The sequence below is a fragment of the Triturus cristatus genome, chromosome 6, assembly GCF_964204655.1.
Source record: "Triturus cristatus chromosome 6, aTriCri1.1, whole genome shotgun sequence".
NCBI classification, from domain to species: domain Eukaryota; kingdom Metazoa; phylum Chordata; class Amphibia; order Caudata; family Salamandridae; genus Triturus; species Triturus cristatus.
In genome coordinates this window covers 1,790,247,464-1,790,274,761 of record NC_140589.1, presented here as the reverse complement: position 1 = coordinate 1,790,274,761, position 27,298 = coordinate 1,790,247,464, and the positions used below count along the sequence as shown (strand labels likewise).

Here is a 27,298-nt window from a genome sequence, read left to right as displayed (position 1 = left end):
CAGAAGAGATGAGAAAGGAATGTTCATATTGTTACAACCTCCAGCAGGTTTCTACAAAAAGCTCTAAAATCTGACTTTAGTTGAAACATTGTTTGATTGTTAAAGGGGAAGATTTAACCTGAAACATGTCCATCCAAATGACACAGGAATAATTGGTTTAAAAATCTGCATAGACTAATCAGCACATTACTACGAAGCCGTGGTTTACGCAGGAGCTCCAGACGCAGAAACTGCTCCGCAAATAACTGGAATGGAGGTGGTGGCTGAACTACTGCTCCCTGGCAAAGAGGAACCTTAGGTTAGCACAGAAGGTGTACTATTCCTCTCTATCCCAGGCCAAGAGCCTTTACTTTGCGGATCGGATTGATCTAGCTAGAAATAATGCTAAAGAAATGTTATCCATCGTCCGGAGTTTTATGGCCCCCTGTGCACAATCCATCCCTATACATTCTTTCAACGCTTGGTAGAAGGTTTTGATGCATTTTTTTGCTGACAAAATTTGTTCCATCCAGGCATCCTTTACACTAGGCAATTATGCATCCTCCTTGATGGTTTTCTCTCTCATCGATCTTTCGGAGTCATTGAGAGTGCTTAAGGCCTTAATATCAGGCTCTCTGTCTGATCACTGTGCTGCCAGACTTTTGGCCTTGGTCGCTGAAACTGTTAACCTTGAAGTGAACAGATTGATTAATCTGTCCCTTCAAGAAGCCTATGTTCCTACAGTTTGGAAACAGGCAAAAATGTTGCCACTCCTAAAAAAAAAAACGTTGTTGGATCCACTGATTCCAGGCAATTATTGCCACACCTCCCTTCTTCTGGCTATGGCGAAAGCCTGCCAAAAGGTGGTCAACAAGCAGCTTACCGACTACATCCAAGGGGCAGGTATTCTCCACCCAGCTCAATCAGGCTTTCAGAGCCTCCTATAGTACCGATTCAGCCTTGGTGAAAGTCTCGGAGGCTATTCGGAGTGCCTGGATTCGGGGGTAGGGCTGCTCTTATTATGCTGGACCTCTCTGCAGCATTTGATACGGTCCCCCATACTTTGCTGCTTACACGCCTGGCGGACATGGGGATTGCTTCTGCTGCCCTGAGCTGGCTCAAATCCTTTTTGGAAGGGTTTACTCAACAGGTGTCCCCCGTTCTCCTCAGCTCCTCAGGAGGTGTTTACATGGGTACCTCAGGGGCCCTCCCTGAGCCCCCTTCTTTTTGATCTTTATGTCACCCCCCTTATTTATTTGGCTGAAGAGTTAGGAGCGAAAACTATAGCATATGCTGATGATACCCAGCTCCTGTTTACCTGGGGTAATTAAGTGCTCTCCATCTCAAGCCAGAAAATATTTATCAGCTGTTTTTTAATGGCTGTCGTCAGCCCAACTCAAGTGCAATGAGGACAAGTCAAAAATCCTTCTCTATGGGACCTTCCCCACCCCAGTTCAGGGAATCCTTATGGCCAGCTAATTCCCCCTTGTCAGCCTCAACGGGGATCCCTGCCAAAAATCTTGGAGTCTGGTTTGAGGAGAACCTTTCTTTCTCCACCCAGATAAAGAAGTTAGTGGGGAACTGCTTCGGAATACTTAAAACCCTGAGGACATTTTTCCCACTACTTCCCAGAATTGCCACGGAAACGGTGAGCCAGGCCTTGATTCTTTCTCGGATAGATTATGCAAATTCCTTTTATGTTGGTCTTCCGGTCTACCTTCTCAACAAACTGCAGGTTGTTGAGAATGCTGCCGCACGGCTGGTTTTCAATATGCCAACGAGAACCAGCGTCAGACGGCATTTGTGCTCACTCCATTGGCTCCTAGTGGCTCAGCGAGTAAAGTTTAAAGCCCTGACCCTGGCCCACTGGGCTCTTCATGCCTGTGGTCCCCCTTATCTACGGAAGCACTTCCAGTTTTACACCCCCTTCAGGCATCTCCGGTCCTCCTCCCAGCTTCTGGCCCATATACCTCGCTTTCGGCTCTCAAGAATGGGGGGCTGTTCTCTTACTGTTAGAGCTGCCTCCGCCTGGAGCTCACTTCCTTTAACTTTCCGTAGCACTCAAGGTTTCCGCCTTTTTAAGAAAAACCTGAAGACTCATCTGTTTGTGTGAATGCACCAGGCTTCTCTTCCTCTGGCCCGCGCCGGGACTCTTCTCGGAGTAGCTGTGTGCATTAAAAGATCATTGTTAGACCTGGCATCATTGGCATGAGTCTCTCCTCCATTTTTTTCTGTTTGCCTCCTCTGTTTCCGATGTTTTTGCTGGTTTATTGCTTTGGGCACTGTGCCACTGCTGATCAGTGCCACAGTGCAAGTGCTCCCTATGTTAATTGTTACATTGATTGGTGTTACCATGATTGGCTTGGTTGACTTACTGTTCAGACCCTAGTCTAGTGCACTGCGTGTGCCAAGGGCGTGTAAGTTAACTGCTGCTGGTGGGCTTGCAGCACTGGTTGTGCCACCCACAGAAGCAGCGTGCAAAATATGTCTCAGGCCTGCCACCGCGGCGCCTGCGTGCAGTCCCTGACTGCCATGTCGACTTGGTAAGGAAACCTACTTACCAGTCTCTAAACCTTCACTTTGCCACATTTCAGACACCTCTATGGTAGGCCCTAGGGCAGGGTGCATTGTTGGTAAAAGGTAGGTCATGCCCTGATGTGTGTGGCATGACCTAATAGTGAATTACAGCCATTTTCGTTTTTCACTATTGAAGGGCTACCTGCCTCCAATAGGCCAGACTGGGCAGACTGATTATTAACTCCATTATAATCTATCTGACTCAGGGAGCATGGTAGCAAGTCGAGTTTAGTATCCCTGAACTCAGAATTTAATAACACACCCTTTAGGATGGATGGTTTTTAAATTCTATGTTTGAAAATAGCACTTTTAGAAAGTGGCTATTTTCTTGTCCAACTATCTACCGGTCTCTGCTGGTTTGGTGTGTGTGTCAGGGGCTGGGTGGCTCCAGAGGTCTGAATGAGTCAGTGTGGGGTGAATGGGGCGTTTACACATAGAGTGAGGGAAGAGTAGCCTGCCCTGCCTGACACAATACTGGCTCCGCCTCCTGCTGGGCGACTGATAGCCCTGCTCCTGCCAGTGACAAGACTGGCTCCGCCTCCTGCTGGGCGGCTGAGGACTCTGCCCTGCTCAGTGAATAGGCCAGGTGCCTCTGCCTGGCAACACCCACAACAAACCTGAGATGGTGGGAATCGCCCTGCTTGGACAAAGGGAAAAAGGGGTATAAGAGAAGGACCCCTGAACCAAGAACTCAGATCACTTCTGACAAGGAAACCTGTACCAAGGACAAGAAGCCTGCTGATCTAAGGACTTACCTCCCCTTTCTGCCAGAGTGCTGTTTTGCTGTGGAGGAACCTGAAAGCTGCTTCTTTATTTTTGCCAAGGAACAAGGAGAGAGGAACTTGGTGTGTACTCTCTGAACACTTGCTAGGAAATCTCCAAGGACTGGAAGAGTGCCAGTCTCCTGTTGAAGTCACAGGGCCAAAGGACTTCACCATCTACTGAATTGCTGAATTGCTGGAAAGTGTTGTTTCCAGTACACAAGGGAAAATCTGCAGTCTCGATGCCAGCAGCAACGCCAGTGAGCAGTGGGTATCGGCCCCGGCTCCAAGTGACCCCGTCTGGACGCCGGTATCAACGCCAGTGAGGAGTGAGTATCGGCTCCACCTCCAAGCGACCCCGTCCCGACGCCGCTGCTGATCGCATCGACTCGACGCCCTTCTCGACGCCGTGAGCGCTGCTCCGGCCCGACATCCCTCGACGCCGCTGCGGATTGACCCGACTCCGAGGCACGATCGACGCCGACCTCGACGCCGACATCTCGACGCCGTGGATCATCGTTTTCTTCGTTTCTCAAGGTACTGTACTTGTGGGGTCTGTTGCAACTCCAGGCTCGACGTAGCGCTCCTCGCGGTCGACGCCGAACCTTGGGAATCTTGTAGACTCGACGTCGTGTGACTCCTGTGGGGGTTACATTGTTGCCAAAGAACTGTGCTCAGAAGAATACTTTGCTAAAGAACTATTTGCCAAGAAGAAACCTTACTTGAACTAGTATTTTTCCTTCCAAAGAGTATTTATTAAGACTGTGGTATATTTTTGTCGTTATTTGGTCTTGTGCTAAGCCTTATATAAAAATACTATTTTTATAATAACTTCTGTGTCGTGTCCATCTGTAGTGTATTCACTCTATTACTGTATGTGGTCATAAATGCTTAACACACTGCCTCTGAGATAAGCCTGTCTGCTCTGCCAAGCTACCAAGGGGGTAGCAGGGGTTATCTGAGTGTGTAATCCCCTTTCCCTGACTAGAGTTGGTTGGTCCCTATTTGTCAGAAGTGTATACCTCTGCCAACTAGAGACCGCCGGTTCTAACATTGGTGGTCAGCGGTGAGGATTTGAACTTTGCATTTATGACTCATGTGCAGTGATTAGTGTACGCTACATAGTGAAAGCAGACCATAACGCAGCCACATTCGGTTTTGGTAGGATTGCCTATTTTTGTTCTCCGCTTTCCTGGAGCTTATTTTCTTAAACACTGCCAGTTTTGACCATGGAGAATGCCGGAGCTGCTACACCTGTGGAGAATGTTGTGGGGGAATTCGATAAGGAGAAGATAGATTCCTACACGCTAAAAGATCTAAAAGGATTTTGCAAGCAGTTTAAAGTTCCTACCACAGGTGTCTCAAAGAAAGAGGGCTTCCTCAAAGCGCTGAAGGCCTGGTTAGAGGCCAGAAATCCCTCTGATCCGGTGGTGGTACCGGAAGAGGAAGAAGAAGAGGAAGAGGAAGAGCCCACAGGTGGGCCAGTGTCATCTCCAGGCAGTAGTGCGTCCTCTAGGAGCCTTTCCCCCGAAGAATTAGAAGACAGGGAGAAGGAGAGGGGGTACAAGTTAGAAATGGCAAAACTTAAATTAGGAGGGCAGTTGGAATTAGAGAATGCGAGAAGCAAGAGAGAAGCTGAAATGGAGAGCAAAAGATTAGATTTTGAGAGAGAGAAATTAGCGTTTGAACGTGAGAAGATGGTGAGGGAGATGGAGCTTAAAACTAAGAGTTTAGAGTTGAATCCCTCTGGTGGCAGCACTCCATCTGTGCCTGCAGAAAGTAGGTTTTATTTTCCTAAAGATGTGATCAAGGATTACAGTAAGAATGAAGATATTAGCCAATGGTTTAAAGCGTATGAGTTAGCATTGTTGGCCCACCGGGTCCCTGAGAAGGATTGGGGAACGGGGTTGTGGAGCCGCTTTACAAACGAGGGGAGAGATACCTTGTTGAGCCTTCCTGCTGAGGATAGGATGTCTTATACTCATATGAAAGATGCTTTAATGCTGAGATATGGCTTAACTCCAGAAAAGTACAGACAAACCTTTAGAGAATGTAAGAAGTTGCCTGGTACTACGTGGGTTGAATATGTGTCTTTTTTCTGCAGAACCATGGATGGTTGGATAAAGGGTAGCAAGGTTGATAGTTATGATGCTCTTTATGATTTGTTTGCTTGGGAGCACTTGTCTAATAACTGTTTTCCAGAGCTACGCCAGCACCTTGTTGATAGCAAGATATCTAACCCTAGAAAACTTGCTGAGGAGGCGGACCGCTGTGTCAGTACCAGGGTCCACAAGGGTCCAGTGGGAGACTCAGCCAAAGGTGGGCAGGGTCCCCAGCAGAAGAGTGGGGGGGACAGGGGTAAACAGAGGGAGTTTCAGAAAGGGCCCCAAAGTAGTCCCCAAGGGAACCAAGGGAAGGGTTCCCAGCCTCCCCCTGTAAAGAAGCCAGAGGCCCCGACAGGTAAACCTGTTCACAGGGGCCCCATGACCTGCTATGCCTGTAAGCAGGTGGGACACCGTTATTATGATCCCCAGTGTCCCATGAAGGATTCGAATGCACCGCCGCGTGCACCCCCTCGTCAGGTAGCGAGTGTAGCCCTGGGAGGGGAGGAGATGGGTGCCCCCGGTGGGTGGGGTCCCGCAGAAATGTCCCTGGTCTCATTAGGAGACGTGGAAATGGTCCCTCCAACCCCTCTGCCTAGTAACACTAAAAAATATAGGCAGTGGGTGACCATTAATGGCCATAGGGTGGAAGCTCTCAGAGACACCGGAGCGAGTGTGACAGCTGTCAAGTGTCACTTGGTGTCCAGAGAGCAGGTGGTCCCTCATGCATTCTACCCCGTTGTAGCTGCTGACAACTCACAGAGTCAGTGTGAGGTAGCTCAAGTTCCCTTTGAGTGGGGGGGGTCTCAGGTACTCTCAGGTTGCTGTGAGGCCCGCCATGCCTGTTGATTGTCTCCTGGGCAATGATTTGGAGGACTCCCCTTGGGCTAAGGTGGAGAGAAAAGCGCATCTGGAAATGTTGGGTCTGCCTGAGTGGGTGTGTGCGACCACCCGGTCCATGTCAGTCAGTAAGGGTGTTGATGGGGGCCCGGAGCCTGAAAGTATGGCCCAGGTCCCAACCGTGAAGAGAAGAGGCAGGGGGCGCGGGAAACCGTCCCCCATCGTTCCCGCGGTCCAGGAGGGAGCAGACCCTGAGGGGGATGCCCTGGAACCGACAGGAGAACAAGTGGCCGAACTGGGAGACCTGCCCGAGCTGACCCATTGGCAGCAGGATGGTGGTCCCTCCAGGGAGGAATTTTGTGCTGAACAGAAAGTGTGCCCTTCTCTTGTGGGTATGAGGCAGCAGGCCTCAGCCCAAACGACAGGTGATCAGTCAGGATCACATTGGGTCTACTGGGAGAACGACTTCCTGTATAGCGAGCCTAAGGCTGCTGAACCTGGGTCAGCCCGTGTGCTGGTGGTACCCCAGCGCTTCAGAGCCTTCCTACTGGGGTTGGCTCATGACGTTCCGTTAGCTGGACATCTGGGGCAGGACAAGACCTATGACAGGCTTGTCACCCATTTTTATTGGCCCCAGATGAGAAGGGATTCAGATATCCATTGTAGGACCTGTCAAACTTGCCAGGCAAGTGGGAAAAGCGGGCGGAAGCAGAAGGCTCCCCTCCAACCTTTTCCCGTCGTCAGTACCCCCTTTGAGCGAGTGGGAATTGACATTGTGGGGCCACTGGACCCCAAGACAGCCATGGGCAACAGGTTTATCCTGGTCTTGGTGGACCATGCCACCCGGTACCCGGAAGCCATCCCTCTCCGCACAGTGACGGCCCCCGTGGTGGGACGGGCACTGATGGGTGTTTTCTCCCGCATGGGGTTCCCCAGAGAGGTGGTGTCAGACCGGGGCACCAACTTCATTTCGAATTATATGAAGTCTCTGTGGAAGGAGTGTGGGGTAACCTACAAGTTTACCGCTCCTTACCACCCTCAAGGTAATGGACTGGTTGAGAGATTCAACCGGACCCTAAAAGGCATGATCATGGGTCTTGAAGAACCAATGAGGCGTAAATGGGACGTCCTCTTGCCATGCCTGCTGTTTGCTTACCGTGAGGTGCCACAGAAGTCTCTAGGGTTCAGCCCCTTTGAGCTTTTGTATGGTCACCCGGTAAGAGGACCTTTGAGTCTGGTCAAAGAAGGCTGGGAGCAATCTCCCAGGAAACCTCCCCAGGATGTATATAGTTACATGCTGGCCTTTAGGAACCAGACTCGGCGCTTCAGAGATCTTGCTCAGGCAAATCTGGAGGCCAGCCAGGAAGAGATGAAGCGGTGGTACGATCAGAATGCCACTCTGGTTGAGCTTCAACCTGGTCAGAAAGTTTGGGTCATGGCCCCTGTGGAACCTTGTGCGCTCAAGGACAGGTGGACTGGACCGTTTGAGGTTGTGGAGAAAAAGAGCGATGTCACCTACTTGGTGGACTTGAAGTCTCCCAGGAACCCCTTAAGGGTCCTGCATGTCAACCGGTTAAAGCCCTACTTAGAAAGGTCCGAAGTGGGCATGCTCCTTGCCACAGATGCTGGGATGGAGGAGGAGAGTGAGCCTCTTCCTGACCTCCTGTGTGCAAAAGAAAAAGATGGGTCAGTGGATGGTGTTGTCCTCTCTGACACACTGACCCCTGAGCAGCAGCAAGATTGTCGCCATCTGTTGGTACAATTCCCTGATCTGTTCTCCTTAATCCCTGGTGTCACTCAGTGGTGTGTCCATGATGTGGACACTGGGGACAGCACTCCTGTGAGGCACAAGGCCTACAGGGTGACTGAAAAGGTCAGAGCATATATCAAGGAGGAGGTCTCCAAGATGTTTGCCTTAGGGGTGGTTGAGTCCTCTAGCAGTCCTTGGGCCAGCCCAGTGGTCTTGGTCCCAAAGTCTGCAGCGCCTGGTGCTTCCCCAGAACTTCGGTTCTGTGTGGATTACCGAGGACTCAATTCGGTCACCAAGACTGACGCGCACCCCATCCCCAGAGCTGATGAGCTCATCGATCGGTTGGGGGCTGCCCGGTACCTTAGTACGTTTGATCTAACGTCTGGGTACTGGCAGATCGCCTTGACTGATGGGGCAAAAGAGAGGTCTGCATTCTCCACACCAGATGGGCACTACCAGTTCCGTGTGATGCCCTTTGGGATGAAGAATGCCCCTGCCACATTCCAGAGGTTGGTTAACCAGGTATTGGCCGGGCTGGAAGATTTCAGCGCCGCCTACCTGGACGATATAGCAGTGTTCAGCGCCAGCTGGGAGGAACACTTGCGCCACCTCCAGGAAGTGTTGTTGGCCCTGCGCAGAGCAGGCCTCACAATCAAGGCTAGTAAGTGCCAGATTGGGCAGGGTTCAGTGGTGTACTTGGGGCACCAAGTAGGGAGCGGCAAGGTGGCCCCCCTGCAACCCAAGATAGATACCATCCTGGCTTGGGAACCGCCCAAAACCCAGACTCAGGTGAGAGCCTTCTTGGGTCTCACGGGTTACTACAGGAGGTTTGTCAAGGGGTATGGCAACATTGTGCACCCCTTGACCTCGCTGACTTCCCGGAAGCAGCCGAGACTTGTGATCTGGACTGACGCCTGTCAGAACGCCTTTGACACCCTGAAAACTGCAATGTGTACAGCACCGGTCCTCCAGGCACCCGACTTTTCAAAAGAATTCATTGTCCAGACAGACGCTTCAGAGCATGGTGTGGGGGCTGTTCTAGCACAGATGAATGAGGAGGGCCGAGACTTACCTGTAGCCTTCATCAGCCGGAGGTTACTTCCCAGGGAACAAAGGTGGAGTGCGATAGAGCGTGAGGCATTTGCTGTGGTCTGGGCGCTGAAGAAGCTAAGACCCTACCTGTTTGGGACTCACTTCCGGGTTCAGACAGACCACAGGCCCCTCAGATGGTTAATGCAGATGAGGGGTGAGAACCCAAAACTGTTGAGGTGGTCCATTTCCCTACAGGGGATGGACTTTACGGTGGAACACCGCCCTGGTACAGATCACGCCAATGCTGATGGTCTGTCCAGATTTTTCCGCCTTGGTGATGAGGACTCCCTGGGTGAAGGGTAGTTCTCCCCACATTTCAGCTGGAGGGGACACGTGTTAGACCTGGCATCATTGGCATGAGTCTCTCCTCCATTTTTTTCTGTTTGCCTCCTCTGTTTACGATGTTTTTGCTGGTTTATTGCTTTGGGCACTGTGCCACTGCTGATCAGTGCCACAGTGCAAGTGCTCCCTATGTTAAATTGTTACATTGATTGGTGTTACCATGATTGGCTTGGTTGACTTACTGTTCAGACCCTAGTCTAGTGCACTGCGTGTGCCAAGGGCGTGTAAGTTAACTGCTGCTGGTGGGCTTGCAGCACTGGTTGTGCCACCCACAGAAGCAGCGTGCAAAATATGTCTCAGGCCTGCCACCGCGGCGCCTGCGTGCAGTCCCTGACTGCCATGTCGACTTGGTAAGGAAACCTACTTACCAGTCTCTAAACCTTCACTTTGCCACATTTCAGACACCTCTATGGTAGGCCCTAGGGCAGGGTGCATTGTTGGTAAAAGGTAGGTCATGCCCTGATGTGTGTGGCATGACCTAATAGTGAATTACAGCCATTTTCGTTTTTCACTATTGAAGGGCTACCTGCCTCCAATAGGCCAGACTGGGCAGACTGATTATTAACTCCATTATAATCTATCTGACTCAGGGAGCATGGTAGCAAGTCGAGTTTAGTATCCCTGAACTCAGAATTTAATAACACACCCTTTAGGATGGATGGTTTTTAAATTCTATGTTTGAAAATAGCACTTTTAGAAAGTGGCTATTTTCTTGTCCAACTATCTACCGGTCTCTGCTGGTTTGGTGTGTGTGTCAGGGGCTGGGTGGCTCCAGAGGTCTGAATGAGTCAGTGTGGGGTGAATGGGGCGTTTACACATAGAGTGAGGGAAGAGTAGCCTGCCCTGCCTGACACAATACTGGCTCCGCCTCCTGCTGGGCGACTGATAGCCCTGCTCCTGCCAGTGACAATACTGGCTCTGCCTCCTGCTGGGCGGCTGAGGACTCTGCCCTGCTCAGTGAATAGGCCAGGTGCCTCTGCCTGGCAACACCCACAACAAACCTGAGATGGTGGGAATCGCCCTGCTTGGACAAAGGGAAAAAGGGGTATAAGAGAAGGACCCCTGAACCAAGAACTCAGATCACTTCTGACAAGGAAACCTGTACCAAGGACAAGAAGCCTGCTGATCTAAGGACTTACCTCCCCTTTCTGCCAGAGTGCTGTTTTGCTGTGGAGGAACCTGAAAGCTGCTTCTTTATTTTTGCCAAGGAACAAGGAGAGAGGAACTTGGTGTGTACTCTCTGAACACTTGCTAGGAAATCTCCAAGGACTGGAAGAGTGCCAGTCTCCTGTTGAAGTCACAGGGCCAAAGGACTTCACCATCTACTGAATTGCTGAATTGCTGGAAAGTGTTGTTTCCAGTACACAAGGGAAAATCTGCAGTCTCGACGCCAGCAGCAACGCCAGTGAGCAGTGGGTATCGGCCCCGGCTCCAAGTGACCCCGTCTCGACGCCGGTATCAACGCCAGTGAGGAGTGAGTATCGGCTCCACCTCCAAGCGACCCCGTCCCGACGCCGCTGCTGATCGCATCGACTCGACGCCCTTCTCGACGCCGTGAGCGCTGCTCCGGCCCGACATCCCTCGACGCCGCTGCGGATTGACCCGACTCCGAGGCACGATTGACGCCGACCTCGACGCCGACATCTCGACGCCGTGGATCATCGTTTTCTTCGTTTCTCAAGGTACTGTACTTGTGGGGTCTGTTGCAACTCCAGGCTCGACGTAGCGCTCCTCGCGGTCGACGCCGAACCTTGGGAATCTTGTAGACTCGACGTCTTGTGACTCCTGTGGGGGTTACATTGTTGCCAAAGAACTGTGCTCAGAAGAATACTTTGCTAAAGAACTATTTGCCAAGAAGAAACCTTACTTGAACTAGTATTTTTCCTTCCAAAGAGTATTTATTAAGACTGTGGTATATTTTTGTCGTTATTTGGTCTTGTGCTAAGCCTTATATAAAAATACTATTTTTATAATAACTTCTGTGTCGTGTCCATCTGTAGTGTATTCACTCTATTACTGTATGTGGTCATAAATGCTTAACACACTGCCTCTGAGATAAGCCTGTCTGCTCTGCCAAGCTACCAAGGGGGTAGCAGGGGTTATCTGAGTGTGTAATCCCCTTTCCCTGACTAGAGTTGGTTGGTCCCTATTTGTATAAGAAGTGTATACCTCTGCCAACTAGAGACCGCCGGTTCTAACAATCATATAACATAACATAACATAGTGTGAAAGTATGTTAGATACATTTTTCAAAGCTATTCTTCGGCAAGGTGTAAGGGGTCCCTCCTGCAAGGCAGGTACATCATTTTTAACCCTCCCCAATCTCAGTGGGTGCAAATAGCCGCTCCTGATCCTGTCCTTTGGTAAGACCAGTACTTTATTCTTTTAAAGATTTTGGATGTAACTGTACCAATCATTCTAATTTTTAAACTTCTTGGATGGTCACATTTGGCCATGGAAGGAAATTCCTGTTCCGTCTGTCAGTTTTGAGAGATATCACACATCAAATGAGAACGTGTGTCACGTGAATTATGCTTAATTGATCCCTTACATCTTTAACTAATCCATTAAAGCAGGCTTGGGCAAATTTGTTCTTATCGAGGTTTAATGTTCTTAACCAAAATTCCTATAATGCAATTTAGTTGCCCCATACACTTAAAGATTTTCTCAATATATTAGAGAGAAATTGTAGAAATTAAACTGTAATTTAAAGAGCTGGACTGAGAACCTACATAATCTAAATAGACTACGATCCTTGAGTTGGCATGATAACCATAATGTGACGAAATGGCATTTTCTCTGAACAAAATACAGCGCGCAGAAAACACCTCACAAAAGTTGCAGAAAATTCTATTTCTTCACCTAACCCGGTTGCTCTTTGGAATGAGATGAAACCTTCCTTTTGCTAGAACAATCCTTATAATCATTCTTTTTGGGAAGGTTAACAGTATTAGGGATGGTATTCACAATTAGATAAACCCAGCTGTTAAAGGTTTCCACCCTCTCCTTACAGGAACTCAATCAGTTTCTAGCGGCATCATTAAACCCAGGGGATCTACATTGCATTACTGCCTGCAAAACACAATTTCTAGAAAAACACATAATTTGTTCTGAAGGAAACAACTGATTTCACCATTTTTCTCTTCTGTCCATTCCATCAAAACTGAAAGAAATGGCTGTAAGCAAATCTCTTTGGGAATCTTTTCTGGTGGAATTTTATTCTGGCCTAGCGCCAGGACGTATAATCCCTTTTGTTCGTTGATGGACTCTGTTTTGTGGTTAATGGTGGTGGTGTCAATGCTTGATTTGATAAGACCTCTGAGCGGCATTTGACACCGACTGCTATTAGATCCCTCTCCGCAACTGACTAAGGGCCCGATTCACAGAATTAACTTAAGACAAAATCCTAAACTTACTACTTATGGTATTCACAGAAGTTAGGATTTTGTCTTAAGTTTGTCTTAAGTTTGTCTTAAGTCTGTCTTAAGTCTGTCTTAAGTCTGTCTTAAGTATGTCTTAAGTTTGTCTTAAGTTTGTCTTAAGTCTGTCTTAAGTCTGTCTTAAGTTTGTCTTAAATCAAACTTAGGACAAAATCCTAACTTCTGTGAATACCATAAGTAGTAAGTTTAGGATTTTGTCTTAAGTTAGTTCTGTGAATCAGGCCCCCTATCTTCTGTGAATACCAAAAGTAGTAAGTTTAGGATTTTGTCTTAAGTTAGTTCTGTGAATCGGGCCCATAGTCTCACATACTGATCTGCACTGAAATAGATTGAGTTTTTGTTACCGAATAAAATCCAAGGTGTTCAACTGGGTACACAGACTTTCTCACTTAAGCCTGTCACTTGGAAAGTACCTCCGATGTGGTTATTCTCTCCTTGTTGTTCTTATATTTGCCCACTCTAGATTGCCTCCAGCATGGTGTAGGTTTATCTTACTTACCAAAATTCTGAGGATACTCAGATTTGGATGCACATCCATGAGCGTTACTGACTCCTCCACAAGTAGGCTCTCTCTGGAGCTCATTCACTGATGGTGCATTCAAACTGGTTAAAACTGAATCTGTTTACGACAGGTATCCTGCTGACTTAAAACTCTCAAGCTATGGAAGAATGAAATCTTGGGGCCCTGACAGATTCAGATTGAATGAATCCCTTCCTCCCCCTGATTTCCACTACCCTCTTAGAATCTGTTTGCAGAATTCTTTGTTTCCTACACATCGCTGAGGTGCGTCTCTCGTTAACACACAATGCTGCCAAGTGTGCCCCACTGGAAAAAAGGTTCACACTTTGGTCTTCACCAAAGGCACAACATTGCTTTACTTCATACAAAAAGTGCAAAGTGACAAGTTCTTCTATTCAACTATTGTTTAATATATCTAAGGTGATAACTAAGTGCAATATGCAGTGGCAGGGATTTGAAAGTCCAACCAATCACACTCTGAAACCTGCTTACGGCCAAGAGGAAAGCCAAAGGAAAGCATCTCTCTCTTTGGAAAAAAACAAGGCAGGTTATTTGACAGACGGTATATTCCGAGCAACACGTGTATCCCTTTGAGCTCCTGACTTTTTATGTAGTTCCAGAGAACCTTTAGACAGACAGACAGACAGACAGACAGACAGACAGACAGACAGACAGACAGACAGAGAGACAGACAGACAGACAGATAGACAGACAGACAGACAGACAGACAGACAGACAGACAGACAGACAGACAGACAGACAGATAGATAGATAGATAGATAGATAGATAGATAGATAGATAGATAGATAGATAGATAGATAGATAGATAGATAGATAGATAGATAGATAGATAGATAGATAGATAGATAGATAGATAGATAGATAGATAGATAGATAGATAGATAGATAGATAGATAGATAGATAGATAAAACATAGAAGAGACCAGACAGACAAACCTTGACACATAGTATATCACTCACTTATTTATGACACATGTACCTTAGCAAATTGACAGTTTTACTTAAGATCGTTAATTGAAGGCCTCCTTGCATCTAGTTTTCAAAAGTACTTTTAAATTATCAACATTGAATGGCATAGGAACTTAAATATTTATAGATATACATTTGCTAGCCAGAAAGGGTAAGGCAAATTTGGGGTAAAGAGTTTATTAGTCACAATGTGTGGCATTGATTCGTTTACACATGTTTACCCTATATAGTTCAGTATTTTTTCAGTGATTTTGTTATCCTGCCCCCATTATATCTTTGATTAAATATGATACTTTAATAACATTTGATCAAAGTCTAAAAAAAATAAAGAACACAAAAGAAGTAAGTCCATGCATTACCCTGCATCCCAGGCAAGCCGGGAAATCCAGGTTCACCTTCCATCCCTTCATGTCCTTGGTCGCCCTTTGGTCCAGGAGGACCTGAAAAGACATAGAAACAAGCTATATCATCAACAATCAATCAACAGACGAATCAATGTTTATTTCGACTTAACCTAGAAACCCATGTTAAAATAGAACACCCAAAACTATTATACAAGCCTTGGATGACTATGCTGATTCTCACATCCCGGCAGGAATGTGAAACAAGGGTCGCCTGATGAGGGGTTATCAATATAAATCTTGACAAAACTGCAGGTAGCTGTACAACAGCTCCATGTTAATGCTTTCCTATCGAATGTTCAACAACAAAGGATAATATAGATATCATGAACATGTATGTATCACTAGGACAGAAGGGCAAGGAGAATGAAACCTTGACTGCATTGGACAATATTATTGGTAAACTTAGAGATGACAAAATTCACCAAACGATCTGCTGATAGAGGGTGGCGTTATCAATTTCCATCCTCCAACAGGTTGGTGGGAGAGTTGGTTCCAAAAAGAAGGTGAAGACCTGGGAGACCTGGAACCGATCATCCTGATGGAAGGAAACTAAAGGAGGAAGAAGTTTCACAAGTTTTTGTTGTATACGAGCATGCCATTTCTGAATGGCCACACAAAGTCGGAGAATCTGGCAAACTGTACTTTTAGACAAGGGTGCAAGGAAGGTCTTATAGGCTATGTGCTTATAGAGGTTGAGGCAATGTACAGAGTGACCGACAAACATAAACCCTAAAATGGAAAGCAAGCATGATACACTATCTGGGGACATATCAACAGAAGGTATGAAGGCACATCCTGTATATAGGGAGAACTCATCGACCCTTGGAAAAAGCTCTAACACAAGATCGGCAAGGTGGTCTCAAGAAAAGTAAGAGAATGACTATCCTGATCTCAGGAGTTTAATAGCAAATGACATGACAATGATCACAGATTGCGACTCTTTTCAATATCATGATGGGAAAATTCACATTGTTCTGGATAACAACAAAATCCTCAAAAGCAAAGGTAGTAAAGAGGAGCAATAGACTTGATTGGCATGATGCTGAAAGTCAATCATATAAGAGAGTATTCTTAACAGCATTAAGGAAGTCTAGAAACTCACCTAGCTCTGAAGCTTGATTTTTGGATTTAAGAAAGTAATACAAGAAAAAAGCAACAATGCAAACCAGGGCCTGAGACTTAACATTGCATGCTACAAAATAAAAAAAGGCAAGTTGTTTTGAAACATGATTTCACTCGACCATAATGAGCATGATCAAAAGATTGTTTATCATATTGGAGCATTTAAAAAATCTGTATAATCAAGATCTTGATTCAGTCTGGCATATGCCGGTGAGCATGGATGGAAGTGATTTCAAAAGCTTGCACATCCTCCCTCCTGAGGTGACAAGAGCCATAAGCCAGCCAAAAGCTAATAACGTCCTATATAGTTCCTGAAGACCTTCTCCTAGCAGAGCCAGAATATTGGGCAGGTATTTTGGTCAAGGTCTATATTGCAGCACTCCAGGCAAATCATTTTCCACAGTCCAGCTGATGTGCTATATTGGTCCCTCTGATGCTGCAAACGATAGACTCATCACCTTTTTGGATGGAGTGGAAAATATACTGGTAGATGCACATTAACTTTCAGGCAGGTTTTAGAAAGGGGGTAGGTGCTATAGAGCAGGCACTCCGTTTACATCTAATATATGGTGAATATGTTGCAATCAAGAAATGTCCACCAAACCTCACCTTTATCGATTTAAGATCTGTCTTTGATTAGTATGGAGACCAAAGCTCTGCAGTACACTCCAGCAAATGAGCTTTGACCTTCCTTTGGGGTCAGCTATTAGAGGCCTCCATTCCTACAACATGTTGAGGGTTGACTTTGGCTCCAAATGGGAATTCAGTCCACCTTTCCCTGTCCCCAATGGAGTATGGAAAGGCTTTGTTATGCCCCCCTTCTCTTTGATTTATTTATAAAACATGTTTCAACCTGCCCGGAGGAGCCTTGTCTAGAGACTCCAAAGCTGCTCGGTGTGAAGGTCCTGATTTTGTTGTATGCGGACTACACATTGTTGCTGTCTTTGACTGAAACTTCGATGCATGCTATGATTGAGAAATTCTCTAGGGACAAAAGGTCTGTCTAGTAACATGAAGAAAACTGGTAATCAAATCGGATCTAGCAGTAAAGAAATTATTTCAAATAAATGGGGAACCACTAGAAAAGGTAGACCATTTTGATTAGTTATGGTATGCAATTTCAGCGTACTCTCATCTGGCAGCACCACATAATTCTATAGTCAAGTTTAAAGCACGCTGCAATGCTGTACACAGATACGCCAAAAGAATAGGTAGCCAACCAATAATCACCATAGGCAGAGAGCAATTGCAATGGCACGCTGTGGTGCCGAGATGTGTGCCCCCACAAAGCCATGGGTGTTCAGGTAGCCTTTGAGTAATCAAAAACAACGTTTTACACAATCTGCTAAAATTGGGTCCTGGGCGCTATATTTGCCTATATAGAAATCATCGAGCAATGGTGTATTTACAATCTGCTATGGAAGTATTATCATTAAAGCATATAAATGCCAATGTTTCGACCCAAATAATGGATGAGGTAAATTCAGACCTTAGTTACGGGTCTCCATCAGGATGGAAAGAGGAGAAAGGGGTCAACCTTCAGTGGTACATCCAAGATATACACTCTTGCCATTCATCAAGATACCCAGTCCGATTAGTTCGATTTTGAGCTCACCCACCTCTGCCTTTGTAAGAGTCGAAATTCATTAGGGCAATACTGCCACACACATTGATTATTTCTAGGCATCAAAACATTGATGTTGGATCTGTTAAAATATTGATTTCTGGGCGTCCTTAGGCCCTAATACGTGTGTACCATTCGCGGATTCCTTATCGAGTCGTGACATTGCACTGCTGAAGTTGCCCCCTTTCTCCTCTTTCCATCCTGATGAAGACCTGTAGCTAAGGTCAACATTTACCTCATCCATTATTCTGGTCGAAACCTCGACATAGATTTACAAGCCGGGATTGAATATTAAGATCCTAATGAAGGGTGTGCATTGATTCATCTGCCACTTGTTTTAGCATGGAGATATCTTGAATATCAGAAAATGTTTTCACATAGGCTTATCACAGTGGCCTGGGTTTACTGTTTTTCATTTTTGATATTTATTACTGTTTTCTCTTTTGTGTCACTTTACACATGAGCACTTCAATGAGCACCCTTCGTGCACCATATGGAGAAACCGTAATAGTATTCAGTGAATGTATGCATTATTGATTGACGCATATTAATTTAATTTATTTTGAAGATCTTATGAGTTGTTTTATTTTCTCTCTCTCCCTCATTAATCAATTTGTGTTGATTAAGATACGTTTAATTGAAATCCTATACTTCTTATTATCTTTGTCACTAGGACGATTTTGCTGTTTGTATCGAACTGTACCCAGGTCCTTTGGCTGTTTGGGTTACCCCATATAGTTTGTTATTGCCAATGCAATGAAGCCTCCCCGATGTTAGCCTATGGAGCTAACAGCACAACAATAGGGAAAACAGAGCATTCATATAAACCATCTTTTATATTGTCCCTGCTTTTTATAACAATACACCCTACCCTTGAGGCACCTAGTGCAGACCTCAGGGGTAACCTTTAAGTCATTAAAAGGTAGTTTTGGACTTCGGAAGTGCTTTTTCTTTTTTTTGTTTGATATAGTGCTAACTTCACCCAAAGGTATCAGGCATCAGAACACTTTCCATGAGCGCCAGTTGTGTTACATAAGGACACATTCATTTTTGTTAGGCACCGGGAGATTAAGTGATTTGCCCAGAGTCACAGGATGTTGAGCCTCGTTGCCTAGACTCAAAACCGGTTCTCCAGATTTGAGGTCGACCGCCCTAGCTGTTAGGCCACATCCTCTCCCAAAGTTCCCGAATGAACTTTCAATTCCAAAGTCTAATTAGGACAAAGCTTTATTTTGAAACAAGCCTTCAAGGCAGCCCTGGCTTTAAAGTGACTCCAGTTACCATAGCAGTGTACAATTAATTGCATTAAGTCCACTGGGGTCTCTATAACTACATGCCCTACCATATACTAGGAACTTACAGGTATGTTGTCTTTACCAATTATACTGATACCAATTACTGTATACCTTTAGAGTAACCACCAGCAAAAGTCAAGAAATCTGTGTGATCAGGGCAAAAAGGGTGACTTTCCTACAGGCCCTAGTTTGTTCTACCATTGAATCATGCATTACACTATGTTTATAACTTGAAAGAAATCATAGGTTACAGACTAACCACCATTTCTCATTCCTACATTTCATCAAATGTGCTTGGAAACAGGGCCTGCTTATAGAAGATTGCCATCAGCAAATAGGGCCTTTTTCCTGCTTCCAGTGTGGAAAAACTAGTCCCATATGCGGAGCCTAAATAGAATGTTTGGTATTTTGAGAGATTCCCTAAAGAATACATGCAGACCTACTTATAAATGAAGACAATAAAATCGACAGGCAATGCCCCAAATACCGGAGTGTTGGAACAACAAGGACTGTAAAATGCAGTACTGGCGGGGTGACAGAAAATATGCAACAGAGAAGAACCAAATTATACAGCTGAGATGACAACCTTAAGCAACAAACAAAACAAATCATGCAATATAATGCAACACAATCTGTAGTTGTAGCAATGGCACTATTAATACTGTCTGGGGAAAGCTGGATATCTTTTGTACCAGTTTTACACCAGAACACAGCAATGAGCAACTAAAAAAAGTACCAGTTAGCGCTAGCAACTGGTCTGCCACTTGGCTAAACCATGTGGTGTTTTGTTTTTTAATTTTGATTGTTTGAGGAACAAATATATTTTTTTAATTTGCAAACTGTGAAGCAGATGGTTCATAGTTGTAGGGAGCTGGCACTATATATGATATTATCACTAGTTGGTAATACCGTGCACAGAGACCAGGTGTTCCCCAAAAGTGTACAGGGCTCAATATAAATCCCAAAGTGCTCTATTGGTGCTAGTGTGGGCGACCAGCCTTAACCCTACCACAGAGGAGTGTAAGACATTTATTGCACAACATTGATCAATAATGGACACACGAGTCAAGAAGGAGATCCAGACAATTTTTTATAAAATTATACTTTGTTTAAACTTTACTTTAATACCAGGTCTTCATAATTAGGTACGAACATTTTTAATTAAAATTTATTTTCACTTAGAAGAATCGACACTTAAAAACGTTTTCGCACTGTCCAATGTTATCCTATAGGGAAAGCAATATCGCGGTTAAACAGGTACGTATTTAACTTACAATCTCAGATTTTGGAGCCAAAAGTCAGCAAGGGGTCAGGTACGTACCAACACTGAACCACCAGCAGCACAGGGGTGGCCGGATGCAAAGGTCAAAATCAGAGTTTGACCAATGCTTCCCAATGGAGACCGGAGGTGCCTGGAGCAACTATGCTTGCAGGTAAGTAGATCGGTTGCAGGGGGCCAATCTTTGGGGGTTAGGTGAAGCTTAGGGGGGGCCACAAAGCAGCACAAAACATACCCCACCAGTGGAACAGGGGCAGCCCGGAGCAGGGTGCAATTTCGATATCGAAGCTGGCAGGGGACGAATGCCAGAACAAATCCAGATGCAATTTTTACTTTTGGAGTGGCGACCAAACCAGTCGCAAAAAACACGGATTACAAGGCACTGCAGATATGAAAGGCCTTTGGGACCCTAGCTCCCAGTCTCCAGACCTGCCACAGGCCCACACGAGTACCTAGATTTGAGTATCCGCTCTGAAGCAGGTCAAGGATGTAACTGCGCCTGCCACCCAGGGGTGAGCCACGAGGAGCTCGGCGTGCGCCCAAAAGAATGTAGGGAGTTTTTTCAAGGGCAGTGGGGGCTCAAAGACTGGAACTGGCTATCCCTGGGGCGAGGACAAAGCAAGAAACCAACAAATAAAGAGAAAAAGGCGAAAAAGGGAAAGTCGCGCAATTGAGGAGTGGCGGCGGCAAAACAGCATTTCGTCATTCACCATAAAGGCACAGCAGAGGTAAGTGTTTGGGGTAAAAACGAACCTATACGGAAATGTACGGAAATGTATAAGGTAGCCTTAATAGATAAATTGTTTGTGGCAGACACACTGAGAATAATTGAGCAATGGCCTGTAAGGTTGGAAGGGGGTTTACCCAGAAGTGCATGAAGCAGCCAACCAGTAAAAAAGCTGTGGAAGAACATTGAGGGAGAAGAAAAAAAGATCAAAGAGGGCTAAGTGAGGCAAACCTAAATCCACCACATCAGCTACTAAGGAATGGCAAAAAGTAAATCACGAATAGGGCATTTACAGATGGACCACAAGGTCTCAATAGAAACTGGGACATTAGAAGGTAGTATGGGAAATCTTAGAGAAGAAAAGAAAAGGCTATCAAGGAGCAATATAAAGAAGAAGCCTGCATCCAAAAGCTCACTGCATGGAGAGAAGGGGGAGCGTCTGTATCTAAATCCATCAAGGATTTCGTGGCCAAACATTTTAAGAGGAAAAAACCACAATAGATGCCTTGGAAATTGGAGAAGTGCAACGAATAGAGGATGAGAATGTCACCCAATGCGTACTTGATTTAGACTCAACCATCCTAAATTATCAAAACATCCTATGCCAAAATTAATCTACCATAGAACCAAGATTGTCCTCATCACTGTGGCTTTTTATCCTCCAAAATAAAGAAGGAACACAGCAGGAGGAGAACAGTACCAATGAAAAGAGGGGAGATTACAATATAGCCCCTAGGGCTAAACAAGAAGAGACTATGGGGCAGTCGGAAAGCCAAGGGATCGAGATTACAGATGGGTCAGTGCAAAACATTACGCTCGGATTAGATATCTTGGCAACACCCTCTGCCTCAATGTTGGACATAATGCTGATCTTGCAATAGACATAACAAGGGTTATTAGAAGTAACAATGATGAATAATGATATCCCAAAACCCCAAAAGATCAATTACAGAACATTGTGGAAGAATTAAAAGCTATTTGAGACCATATGCCGTCTGTAGTAAGACCTGTTATCGAGAACCAGAATATAGAAAGTGCTGGGAAAACTCTGCACCCGGCAGAGTTGCAGAGTGTGTATATCTCCAGGTGCCCTATGTTGATAATACAAATGGGGGGACCATTAACCTATTGGCAACGTGTTCTGAGGATAAAAACAGGGAGAAATGCCTGGCAACAGAGAAAGGAAATAAAATGGCAGAAAGGAAAAGAGGGGGGAAGCTCCCCATGAGTGAATAAACAAAAGGGGAGAGTCTCTGCAAGCAACACAAAGAAATGGGAAAAGAAGGGAACCTCTGGGGAAAAGGGGATGGAAGCCCTAGCGGAGAAAAGGAATGATCAAATAAAACCCCAATGGAAAAATAAAAGGGAGAGAAGAATAGATATACCACAGGTAAAGGGACCTAGAGAAATTGGAAACAACGGGGATCAAGTGGAAAGAGGAAGAAAGTTACATATAACACTCAGCTGGAAGATGGGGCAGGAAAGAGGGTGCCTTTATAACGTAAGAATAAAGGGTATGGATAATATGTGGCTGTATTTTGAACCATCCCAACCAGAAAGAGGAAAGAAAAAAACAAGAAAGCTCTGACCTTTAAATTGGTCCCAGCTGATATTTGCTTTTTCCAAATACACCAGTCTAAAGGAAATAGGAATCCGAGGACCTTAGAAAAGTGGGCTTCACCGAGTATAACAAAGGGACTTTTGTAAAAGCAGAGAAAGAGGTACAGAAGGAAGGGATAATATTAATCCCAGAAACAGAATTGGATTGAAAAGACACCAAGGCATAGCCTTTATGAAGCACCATGGAGGTCTAGGGGTAAGACAGGTTGGATTGATAAACCCGGAGTGCGCCGAAAAAGCAAATATTGAAACTACCGTAGGCACCGCAAAGACAAGTAAACATTGGGGGTAATTGGAGCCTTGAAAATAGCTTAGCAGCTCCCCCTCGCCAGACCGGGAGGAGGTGGGTTGGTTAAGTGAAATCGATTAGGTTACCAGGTCGCCCCACAGCCTTGGAATATTAACATGGAACATAAATGGGCTCGGAAAAATTTCAAAACTAGAAAGCCTTAAAAATGCTAGTAGTCTGGAGATGATGTGTTTACAAGAAACATGGCTGTGTGACGAACCCGATATTCAAAGGGTTTGTTCAACTAAACAGGCTGCCAAAGAAAAAAATGGAAGGACACCCGGCGGAAGGATTATGACCTTAATATCGACCAATATTGCAAAATGGGTGACACCTACAACCGTATGCCTAGAAGAGTATAGGATAGAGATGGGGAATTTTAATGAAGATGTGGATTGCATGTGTGAAAACTATGACAATGATATGCTTATACTGATGGGAGATTCAACCATAAAATAAATCCAAAAAGGATAGATCCCTATTTTAAAGAAATATTATGATCATATAATATAAGTATGACAACCTTTCCTGATAGTGCACCATCCTCACGAGACAAAGCATTAGGAAAGTATTTGGGCACAAAGAGTTTGTTTGGTCTGAATGGCAGGATAATGAGCGACACCCTGCTACGCAAACATTTAAAGTAGGTACACAACTCTGCCCACTTGACTACATTTTTCTACATGCCTGGAATTTTGAAGAAATAAAGGGATTTTGTGTAACACCAAGAGGAGGAAGTGACCACGACCTGTTCAAATTAGAAATAATCAGAGGCAAAAAGAGCTCACGAGATACAATAATCTCCCTACAATTAGATTACCCTAAACGACTAACCACTAGATTAACAGAGGAATTCTTGATAAAACTGGCTAATTTCCAACGGAATTTAAGCCTGGAAAATGCCAGATTACAAAAACTAGAAGGGTACGCAGAAATGATTAGACAAGTGGTGCAATGTCTTGGGGTAACATTAAAAGACGAAGAATCAGGGGCTAAGAAGAACTGAGTTAACTATGGAATGAGAATGAACTGGTTCAGTGAGGAATGTAGGAAATTAAAGAGGATGATAAGAAAAGGGGAGAGAAGCCTCAGAGTTAGATATGATTGCGGAAGTTATACTAATCTTGTTAAAATGAGGAAAGTGTATAAAACGTTAGTCTGTAATCAGAAAGGGAAATTCAAAGAGAAATGCTGGGGGAATCTGCTGGAAGCAATCGAATCATAAAAACACGAAAATTCTGAAAGTTAATACAGGAAGGCTCAGGCAAGACAAAAGAGGCAATGAGTTGTGTGGTCGAGGAAGCTGCATGGGAAGAGTATTTGGGTGCCCTGTATGGCAAGAGAACAGAGCCCGTAGAAGGAGAATCAATATCCTGGGTAGGAGTGGACAGAGATATAAATGTAAATTATTCAGTAGCTAATGTAAAACGTATTATAGTCAAATTAAAAGTAAACCATGCAGACGGCTCAGACAACCTCCCTGCACTTATAATTAAGACACAGTCTGAGTGGTGGGCTGAAGTGCTATCTCAAATGTTTTTGCTTATATTTGATACAGGCCAAATCCCTGATAGCTGGAGAGGTGCCATAAGTAGACCGATATATAAGAAAGGAGATCTGAAGGCCCCAAAATATTATAGCCTGATCAACCTCCTGGATGTGGGTTAAAAAGTATTCATCCAAATAGTCTTGGGAATACTGAAGGAATGGGTGCAACGAAGGTCAATTGTGCCTGTGGAACAAGGCAGGTTTTAAGAGGGCCACCCCACAATTGATCATTGCTTCACCCTCTGGTCAATTGCACAGAAATCAGCTGAGCAGAGAGGGAGATTGTTGTGCTGTTTTGTAGATTTCTGTGCAAGCTTTGATTTGGTAGACCAGAGGTGGCTATAGGAAACCCTGAGAAAATACGACATTCCAAAGGGGTTACTGACCATAATAAGAGAGTTGCAGAGGCAAAATTAGGCGCGGGTCATTAAAGACACCGAGGGGACACTGACACGGAAAATAGCGATTAACAATGGATTAAGACAGGGTTGTGTGTTAGCCCAACAACTCTTTGCCATATTATTAGATGATTTGCCAATTGCCCTTGGGGTGGATAGAACTGAAAGTCCCAGAATGAATGGTAAACAAATATTGTGTTTGCTGTACGCAGACGACTTGGTAATTTTAGATCAGACAGAGATGGGTCTCCAGAGAAAGCTGGATACGCTCAACTAATATTGTAGGTCTAAACACCTAACTGTAAACATGGATACAACTAAGGTGCTATGTTTTGGGAAAAGAGTACATAAGTTTATATGGTACCTGGACCCTACAAAACTGGAAACAGTAAGAATAGAAATATCTAGGGTTCTGGTTTGTACATGTACGTTGGGTACAAAATGTGATAATTTGCACATATTAGTGGATTGTTTAAAAGTGCTTCCTTTGCTGAAACTGATCCTACGCCCCATTTTATCAAAATATGGAATTAAGAACCGTGCCCAAGCCGTGGAACTCTTTGTTGAGATGCGCAACCTGAATATCGCAATAGCTATTGGAAGGTTCATGACTGTAGTGAAAAGCTTTTGCTTGGAGAAATAAGATGAATTATGCACTTGGTTAACTAAGAATTGAAAGCCATAGTGAGAAATGAAGAATTTAAAAATAACCAGGCCCTTTTGCCAGTGGTGTAGGGTTTTAGTTTGATTCTGGTAGAAGAATTTTAGATAGGAAACCTGTAGAAAATGTAAAAAAGTTATTGAGTATGTGCAATGAAGTGTAATGTCTCTAATCTGAGATTTTTTAAGGAATGTTGTTTTAACTAAAAATCTGTTGATGAAATGATTTGTGATGATTGAATTGTATGTAAATTAATGTTTTGGCATTGTTTAAAGACAAAAGGTCTAAATAAATATTATTTATGACTGACAAAAAAAAAATGAAACAACTGAATGACAAAAGTGACACAAACTCAAAGCTTCATTTTAGCCTCTTGATTCTACACCATACACCAGACGGCTATAAGTAAGTCAGCACAGCTCAATGGTATTTTAGCGTCAATTGGCGGCAAAGCACAGCAACTTAGTACACTCGGTCAAAGAAAGATATAGCTCACCAATGTGACCATTTGTTATACCAGAAGGCCATCCTGAGCTACGGAATGCATCTTGAGACATGTACAATGTACAGAAATGTGGCACAGGGGACGTCGAGTGCTGTCAATGTTCAAAGTGAGCTGGGCCAGATAGAGGTCTTGTCTGCCTTTTCTGTGCCAGTCAAGAGGTCTCAAAATATATTGCTAGTCTCACAAAGAAAGGAAAAAGAAACTAGGAAAGGACTAAGGGTTGCTAGCCAAATTATAACAACTTGTACAGACAGGTACAAAAACATATAATGTAATTGGCTGCCATGATTAAAAGTCTTAAAAGGAAAACAAAGCCCAGAAAATAGAGAAAGAAATTAAGACACTGCTCTGCTTTCAAGCTAAAGGAGGGAAGTAACCCCCTGTTTAATCAAGGGACAGTAGGTTAACCCTTTCACTGCTGGCGTGTTTGAACACCACTGTGCCAGAGCTTTTTATTTTTTAAATGGCAATAGGTAGTTGAAACGCCTCTGTAGTCTTTTGTTGAATCCACACAAACTTGTGTTTTTCAGCACATTCAGAGATGTGTATTGGTGTTTTCAATTTTTTGTACAAGTTTCCTCAATATTTGAGTGCATTCCTCAAATGAACAAATCTAAATCACAAACACCAGGGGAAAATGTTAGCTCTCTGAGTGTCCTGACTCTTTTAAGACCAAATATGAGCGAAGTTTCCAACACATATTGTTTAATCTGCACAAAGAGTTATGTAATATTAGCACAGATCACTAAATCAGAAACATTGATTATGTTGCACGGGTCATTTCGTAACAGATATCAAATTCAGGACTAGATGGAAACTATACAACCTATACATGTTTTTGATTCTGTTTGACGTAAGGAATTCATTGGCTCGAACCAGAACTTCCCTGCCCAGACTGCCAAAAGGAGTAGAACATGCTGAACGTGACGTTTGGCAGATTCTCAGCAATTGTTTTCAAGGTATTGGAGTTCACTGCAGTCCCCCTCACACAGGACCATGTCATGTTCAAGGCTTGACTCCAAGCTTTGTTCAGGGTGTCCCAAGATGATAAAGTGGGTGCGGTGCTTTTTAAGATTGTGAAAAGCATCTGCAAGCGTAGTGCAGTTTTAGAGTACCTGCCTTTTGGTTGCAAGTTTCACCCTCGGCCTGTTTGGAAACAAATGACAGCTATAAACTTCCAACATCTGCACATACCAAGATTTTTTTGGGGAGAAATGTGGGAATGCAGGATGGAAGAAAAATTGCTAATATCTGTTGAATTTCCCTTCCTATTGTAAACAACATTGCTCCTTTTTGCAAAAGCTTGCTCAGAGTACCCTGTCATTTTGGGTGATCCAGGATTCGGGGGATATAAATGACCCCTAGTCCTAAAGTAAGATTCTTGGCCATATTTCAAAAATATCCTTCATTCACCCTCCATTTTGTGACATAA

At 44.6% G+C, this 27,298-nt stretch overlaps 1 protein-coding gene across 1 annotated transcript in view; it reads right to left on the bottom strand.

The window, feature by feature from the left end:
* The window catches only part of SCARA5 (scavenger receptor class A member 5), a 1,100,058-nt gene that overhangs the window by 514,400 nt on the left and 558,360 nt on the right, over positions 1-27,298 (bottom strand). The window contains exon 5 of the mRNA XM_085613113.1: positions 14,754-14,834. Within this exon, the coding sequence (XP_085469239.1) occupies positions 14,754-14,834 (81 nt within the window). The remainder of the gene's footprint in view (positions 1-14,753; positions 14,835-27,298) is intronic.